The sequence below is a fragment of the Rhopalosiphum padi genome, chromosome 1 (assembly GCF_020882245.1).
Source record: "Rhopalosiphum padi isolate XX-2018 chromosome 1, ASM2088224v1, whole genome shotgun sequence".
NCBI classification, from domain to species: domain Eukaryota; kingdom Metazoa; phylum Arthropoda; class Insecta; order Hemiptera; family Aphididae; genus Rhopalosiphum; species Rhopalosiphum padi.
Genome location: NC_083597.1, coordinates 57,334,015 through 57,342,742, shown reverse-complemented (window position 1 = coordinate 57,342,742; position 8,728 = coordinate 57,334,015). Strand labels below are relative to the sequence as shown.

Sequence of the window (8,728 nt, the reverse complement as noted above, 5' to 3'; positions counted from 1 at the left end):
TTTATTCTAATATTAAAAATTAAAATACTACCTATGTTCTAATATATGAAGTTTTTATATACATAAGAACTTTTTTGATTGTCCAGAATATTATGTTAAGAATTTAAGATGATTATTTAAGTTTGGATGTTTTAAGTTCGGATTAAAAGTGTATCGTTGAAGATAAAATCATCTCAGTAAATATTTATTGTGCTAAACTACTACTTTGGTAATTAAAAACAAATAATATTTAAATAATAGATAAAGTTTTTAGAATCTTAACCATAATAATGAAAGTGTGCTATAAGGGTAACATTTTTCTCATTACTACCAATGTTGCGGTTAAATGTACAAATTAAATACATAAGATAATTATACTATTACTATTATAAACAATAATATTACAATCATAACTAGTAATCACTGGTCATACTCCCATTTGAAGTATATTTAAGATGAAATATAATTTATAGCAAGAAATCAAATCTAATGATTCATTTAGTTACACACCTATAACACTGTTATTGTTATTATTACTCATATTCACGCAATAACACCTAAAATAAAATGTCAATAATAGTATGTACATGTTTAAAATAATTTACATAGTTGTCAATGACCTTACCTATTTTTTATGTATACTTAAATTGTAATACTTTAATGTTGAGAGAGCATTTAAAGTATTTTTATAATTTATAGTCTTATATGTTATTGAACAATATTTTGATCTCGTCTATAAAAATATTAAATAATGGTATATACGATAAATTTTATTTCAGATTAATCCATCTTTTAATATTTTATTAAGCTTAAATATTAAAAAAAATATACATACACATGTTAGTTTTTATAATAATTACATAATTTGTATATTTCTTATAAACCTATGACATATTCATATGTATAAATGTACTACTGAAAATCAAAACAAATGTACATAATATTATTTATTAGGCTAATTAAGATGTATTCATAGGTACCTAATAAAACTCTAAAATAACAAAATATTTAGTCCTTTTTTAATGTTTCTGACAAAGGTTTGTCCAGCAATATATCAAGATCGTTTTCTTCGCGTAATACGAAAAAATATATCATAAATACAACCAAGCTTAGACTGACAGCATGGGGTTCATACCATGGACCAAATTCAGCCTTGCTTCCAATTCGAGAATGCTGTGCCTTCCAATCGTGAGCAGGACTTGTTGTGTATTTCACAGGTTTATTTAACTCTGCATCAATATCGACATCTTTATTGGATGCATTTCGAGTGACTATCGACAACACCTGCGTTTTCTTTTCACTAAAAACGAGTGTTAAAATTATTAACTACTCATTAGTTATTAAGTTGATTTATAAGAAAAATATGACAACATTACTTGTGCTTTAATAAACCGTTTACGATTTTGTTCCTCGCGGCAAACGATCTCCATAACTGTTTTGACAACATGACTGTGGTTGTGTTTTATAAAAGTAATTGCTCTCACTTGTCTACGGTTTGAAAATTCGAGTAATTTTCAATTCTAGAAGTCCAAACGCACAATATTAATACGATTCACGAATGTTGATATTTGTTATATCACAATTTACTCATATCGCTGATTTTTCTTATCACTTTGTCCTTTTCACAAAAAAAAACAGCTGTTGCAACTACATCTGCTGTTGCCTGTTGAATTACATTAGTGTTTGGCGTTTGCATATTATTATATCTACAACTTATATATTTGCCACTAGATCGCGTCAAAATGTAAGCCTTACCCTAAGGGCCGGTTGCCCTTGCCCAATTGTACAAAAAATTGTACTATAATATAGATCAACTATATAATAAATTGTACTATTTATTATACCTAAAGTCCTAGTCTTAGTCGTACACATCTGTATCAGTCTAGTTTAAATCAAATTTAAATTAAAAGTATTCTTAAAATTGGTTTAAATTTTAAGCTCAGCTTAAAGTTAAACGGCTAATAAAGATGGTTTGACTTGGACACCACTAAACCACTTAGATGACGTTTATTACTTTATCGCATATTTATTGCATGCATTTTATTTAAAAAGTCACGAACTATGATAATTTTAAATAATGTTTGTCTTATACCTAATATATTCATATTATATCATATTTAAATAAATCATATGAAGGATGTTTTAACCGATGAAGAAGATTTTTCAGAACTATTCAGTCTTGCACTTGTGTATACCAAGGTATTTCGGCAACATCTCGACTATTTCGAATGTTTTCGAGATATTGAATTTATTGATAGGTTTCAACTATATCGAAACTTGATGCAGAGTGTACACTGTACACAAATACATGAATACATATTATTATCTAATTCGACATGAGTGCATGATTTATTGAACATCGCTAAGACAGGTAAATTGGTATTTACAAGTATCGTTTCCATTTAACATAATGCAGTCTAAAACGATCATAACCGACATATTGTACTTTCGCACTTTCGCTGCATTTGACCATTTATTTTGGATTTAGTGGGCCAATGAATATTTATTTAAAAAGCTGCGTACCTACATAAATTACCTAAAATAATTTTCAAAACTATTGAGTTCAAAATTAAATTAAAATATGAATGTTCAATGTTATCGGTTGATCGAATAATAAATTATTAAATTATCTGTCAATGCGAGGAGTGGATTTTATATACTGACGGTCGTATTCGCAAGTTGTACAGCAGACAAAACCTTGTACCTACATAATTATATTTATTACAGGCACAGCCCGCATTAATAGATATTATAGACAGAGTAGTAGATACTCATATAAAGTCATAATAAGCAATTTGCACCTATATTCTATGTATGTTATTAAAGTTTAAAACTATATTAACTAAAACTAAACCCAATTTAACTTTATCATAAATTCATAATATACGAGTACCTACTTACATCATTTTTATGTTTTACCTAGTGCACCTTTTGCCAGCTTTATCTATGTCATAATGATATAAATAAGTGGGTTGCTTAGTGTTTATTGTTCTGTCGGGCTGATTAAATATGCTTGCTGCAATAGACTAAAAATCCTACGCACATCTATGATTTAAATCCTTTATGTGAAAATCATACCAATAAGATATTGCACCGATGAATGACAAATATGTAATATAAATTCCAATTTATTGAATGGTACATCATATATCTATGTACAATGTTCTATTAAAAAGTAATTATATATTTTATACGATTTGTATATGTATAATTATTAATGACTATTCTGATGTTTGGTTAGAAAACGTACAAATTATAATATATCCTTAGGTACTCTAGGTTAAATAAATCAAATATATTATATGTATATATATATCATACTTAATCAAAACTAGGAATGTCCAAAAAAAAATAGCAGCTGTGTATTGTACTATTAGGTAGATATCAAATAAATATAAACAATTAATGCATCGATCTTCTTCAATCTTCAACTTCGAAAAAGTATAAAAAAAAAAGTAGTTTATATAGTAGCTAATTGTATCTATAGTTAGTACTTGTGTCTTGTGTGGAGGGGAGAGATAACACTGACATATAACTATATAGGTTGGATACCAATTTAATACAAAATTAGATAGGTATTCGGATATATATATATGTATTTGAATTTATAATTTGTACAATCCATAAATACATTTTTACAATAAGCACAAATTATATGTTTATAAGGTTAATATAAAGTAAGATAAAATAAATTAACCACTTATAAAAAAATACTTGGGACTTGTAAAGGAGCCATCTATAGTAATGGACTTTCGTATAATTGGATATTTAAACTTAAATAGTTATTTTGTTGTCATTTAAAAAATTTCATTCATAAGGACTTCGAACTTTTCATCATTTCGTTTATGTATTATTATTTACTATATATACACAATTACATTTTTAAAATATTTCAATTAACGTTAATTTATTTTTATATCTTGAACTTATTTACACCATTCTATACGATTTCGAGTCCGTGTGATGTACAAGTTATATTATGACATTTGACCATAGGCGTTTATTTGGATTGTTAAAAGGGATGGAGGCTAAACTATAAACATAGAACAGGCCATACGCCTACGGATGGTTTCACCCCACCACCATACCCACTATATTTATATTTTTCAATAATTGCATAACAATATGACATTTAATATAAATATTTCAAAATTATTAACTTTATAAAACCATATAATTTTAGTTTAATTATTAATACCTAATATCTTCTTTATATTAATTAATTTAACATAATATATTTTTGTTCATCTGATATATTTTTAAGAATGATTTCTTTATTAATATTTTTTGTCTCGAATTTTTCTATGTACAACACAACACATATGCACCGGATTGAATCTATCTTATAAAGTTATAGCATAGTCACATAGACATTATATCTGTAACTATATTTTTATCGGGCGCATATAATATGTGTATGCGCGTGTAGAGAAGCTTCTCTCAGACGCGGAGAAACTATAACTGTAAAAGCCATTTTACACAAATGAAACACGTTTGGGTTTTCTTGTAAAATAAGCTTTAAGTTATCAGCGTATAATTCTTTTGAAGTACCATATATATGAATTACCTATATAGTTTTTAGCGGTGGCCATTTCAGCTTTCAGTGAATTAATAGAAATTTTAAAAAATCCTAAAGAAATATGAAATATGAAATATGAAATTAAGCATTAACAGTATACACGGTTCTAGTGAAATATTATTCTTTTATTTACTTTATAATAATTGTTTTATTTTTATTCCTCATCAATGACCTTCCTCAATTATTTAAAAACCCTATAAATATATTACTTTACAGTTTACGCTGATGATGCTAAACTTTACTGTCCAATTAATTTTATCGCAGACTCTGAACTTTTGCAGAAGAACTGTTATATATAACAGATCTAAAGATTTGTTATTTTGCACGGTGTAAAACTAATTATTTACCTCTAAATAGTATTAAATGTAAGGTTATTTCCTTTACTCGGTCCAAAAAACATATTATTTTTAATTATAAAATCAACAATAATGATTTGAACAGAGTTTTTCTCATGAAAGATTTTGGTATTCATTTTGAACCTGGTTGGTCGCTTAAAATTAATCATAAGCTAATATTAAAAATAAATTATATAAGATGCTTGGTTTCGTTAATAAAAATACTCAAAAAATGTTAATAATTTATATTGCTTGAAAACTTATTTTATTCTCTTGTATGTTCTTTCTTAAAATTTGGCTCAATAATTTGATCACAAAATGTATCAACTTATATAAATGATCATAGGCGTTTTTAGAAGGGGGCTAAAATTATAAACATAATAGTTACATAGAACAGGCCCGCGAAGGGCTTCGCCCCCCACACCCCCTACATATAAAATGTATATAAAAACTTCAAAATTATTTATTTAACAGCGTATAATACATAACTTTTTATCGTTGTCGTTATAAAATATTAACGTATAGCTCAATCATTTTAATTTTATTACAAATTTACTATACAAAATTTATACATGAAGTTTAAATGTTCACATAACACATACCAATCGGATATCCTGATTAGGAATTACGTTTTAGATTTTAAAATTTTCTCTAATAAATAATCTTAAATTTCTTGAAAAAATGAAAAAAATGTAGGAGACTAAGCCCCCTTAAGTCCCTCCTCCAGTTTACGCATATGTCAATGATCTTCAAGTTGTTTAATATACATTTTTAAAGAGAGTATATTTATCACTAATATATACCTTTATCTATAGAGGAGCTTATAATATTGTTTAGTATTCAATTGGTCTAAATACCTTGTTTCTTATAAAGCAATTGACGGATGTAATATTTGTAAATGATTTATTAAATGCGAATATCGATTGTCCACATATTTATTAGCACAATAAAATTATATATTCGCGTTCCTTCATATTTTTTTAGAAGAAAAGAATTATTTTTTGAAAAATTCCGGTTCCTATTCATTTTGTTCTTATAGTACTTTAAATATATAAGTATATATAGTATAGTATAGTATATATAGTTAATAAAATGTCCACCTCGTTTGATATTTTTTCATCGAGTCATGGCAGTTTTAAATTTAATATTTTGTTAATTTTAAAAAATAATGATGTATAGGTAATTCAGTTATAATATATTATTGTAAAAATATTATCTGTAATTATTTAATTTCTTTAATAATTGAATGTTCACATTTATTTATATTATGAAGGATAATACTGCTGGCGGCTAGTAATAATATTATCTATAACACTATAACAATTATTATAATATAACGTATTTATATATACATTATATGCTGTTTGTTTTTAACAAAAATTAGTTAATCTATTCTATTATACATTTTAAATATTTATATATGCTTATAGAAAAATAAATCACTATATAATATCAATGTAAATATCTGCATACATATAACATAATGTCCTTAGAAAGTTAGAAATATATGTTTACCACCTACCTACGCTCAAAATTGATTTCTTGTAGGTATAAATGTATGATTTATCATATTGAAATCAAATTTAACACATCCATTGCAGTGCCCTATTCCTACCTACTCAATGACACAGATTTACACTCGATACTTAGGTATTATTTTAGTACTATAATATGTCTATATACAGCAGCAAGTGACTTCTCCGGCTGTTAGTTTGATTTCTATATTCTATGATTAACAATCTTACATGTTATTGTTTAATTGTTAACAGGTATATGTTGACATGTTGTACCTATATACTGCTGCAGACCTGCAGTAGTCTCGTATGTGGATGTAATGTATGTATGTGATAAATCATAATTTCTAAATTATAATTTATTATATTATATACAGTATACACAATATAGGTACATTGGTATATACTTATCTATGATGTATAAATATTGAGCACGAATTTTCAATTTTTTTTTCTGTGTTTTTAGGAATTGAATCTGAAATATTGTGTTCTTAAATAAGAGTGTTTCAAAAAAAAAGTTGCTCTTTTTAGTTTTTACATAAAAAGTTCCACTATAAAAAAGACATGCAGAAAAATTGTCATTTCAAAAACCGTAGTATTCTTAGTAAAAATTACAAAAAACTTGATTTCTTTTTAAATTAGCAATTTTACGCTTAATATTATGGAACAATCGTCACTATTACGTATTATCTCGCTATAGGTATGAAAATAAATCTACAGACTACTACCGGGTCATGCCACATAACGCATATAATAGTTTTTGCCGTTTTTTATTTATATAAATGTAACGCCTGAAAATAGCAGAAAATCTTTACGATAATATATAATACTCAATTGTAAACAAGTTGATTGTACATAAAACATAATATTAGGAGGTACCTATATATAAATCATATTGACTATATAGAATTATCCTGTTATTTTAGCTTAGCACAGCAGTAGGTATTATAATGGTATAATTAAAATAACAGTACTAAACTATTATATATGAACTATGAATAGATCATTAGTTAGATAAATGTCTCCAATTTAAAATAATTTATAATAAATTTAAAAAAATTGTACGAATTGTTTTAAATTAAAAATAAATTCACAATAATACATGTATTATGTATATTTTAATATATTATTATGTTTATGTATATCGTATACATATAAGCTGTAATTAAACAATGTACGAGTATGTATAAGCTGTCTAATATAATAAATCAGATCAAATACATTTAATATATTATTCAATATTGCTCTTTGGGAGGACTTATGTCTCTCAAAGTCGAATCAAATGGAATATCGTTCATTGCATGTGGATTAATAATGTTTTTAACGTCTTTATATTATATTTTAAAAAGCTAACCAAGCTAAGGCTGGTACTAATGACTATGTACAATTCGTTTTTCGTCGAGTTTTTCACTCGTATCTACAGTGGCGCCGATATATGATCTGAGATCTGAAATACTACCTAAATGACAATTTTCTATACAATGGTATACCTATAGAACCTACCTACCAGCTACCACCCACCCCAACCGACTAGAGGTTCATTAACTCCCGTTTTACCACTAATTATAAGCAAATTTTCGTGTCTCTCTTGAGACATGGTACCTATTAAGTATATACGTATATCTATAGCTCAAAACCCACAGGTTTTTATACCAATTTCAAGACCGAGGTGTCTATAGTGTCTACACCACCTATTATATCTACCCATCTAAGGGATTAGAGGAAATAATATTATAATGGTAAGTCGTATGCGTTTAGAGTATATTATATTATTGACAAATGGTAGTTATTAAGGAGTTAAACGTTATTAATGTTAATTGCAGATAATGTAGAATATTATGTTAAATTTAATTTTACAATAAAAAAAAATAAATAACGGGCGAGTTTCAATGTTATGTGCGGGTGAGTGGGTATAGCTTTAATATTATTGAACTTATGGATAAAATGTTCGCGTTGCCACTGAACGGCAGTAATATTCGGTGCGCGTTTCTTCAGTGATGCGAGAGACAGCGTCTGGTCCGCGGGGAGAGAAACGATAATAATATATATAACTAATGAGTAATAATATTATTATATGGTCGTCGGCGGACGGGTTGGGTGGTACGGGGGGAAGGGAAATGTCGCATAACACCACTGTGCGTCGGTGCGTAAAAAATAATTTTTATATTACATAATGATATTGCATGTAACCATCATCGGGGCCCCGTCCGTCTAAATTTCGACGCGTTTTATTTGAAACGTGAAAAAAAAAATGGCGTTCACGTCGCGGCGGACGTGCGCGTTATCACGGCGGTTATCTCTGTCGGGGACCTGCCGATCGG

The 8,728-nt window shown here is 27.3% G+C and overlaps 1 protein-coding gene across 1 annotated transcript; it reads right to left on the bottom strand.

Annotated features, from left to right (window-relative positions):
• Positions 1–728: 728 nt before the first annotated feature.
• Positions 729–1,567, bottom strand: LOC132917964 (uncharacterized). Its single transcript, XM_060978981.1, has 2 exons — positions 1,356–1,567; positions 729–1,279 (listed from the first exon to the last, which is right to left on the bottom strand). The coding sequence occupies exons 1-2, from the start codon at positions 1,424–1,426 to the stop codon at positions 988–990; spliced, it is 363 nt and encodes a 120-aa protein (XP_060834964.1). The 5' UTR covers positions 1,427–1,567; the 3' UTR covers positions 729–987.
• Between the last annotated feature and the right edge of the window lie 7,161 nt (positions 1,568–8,728).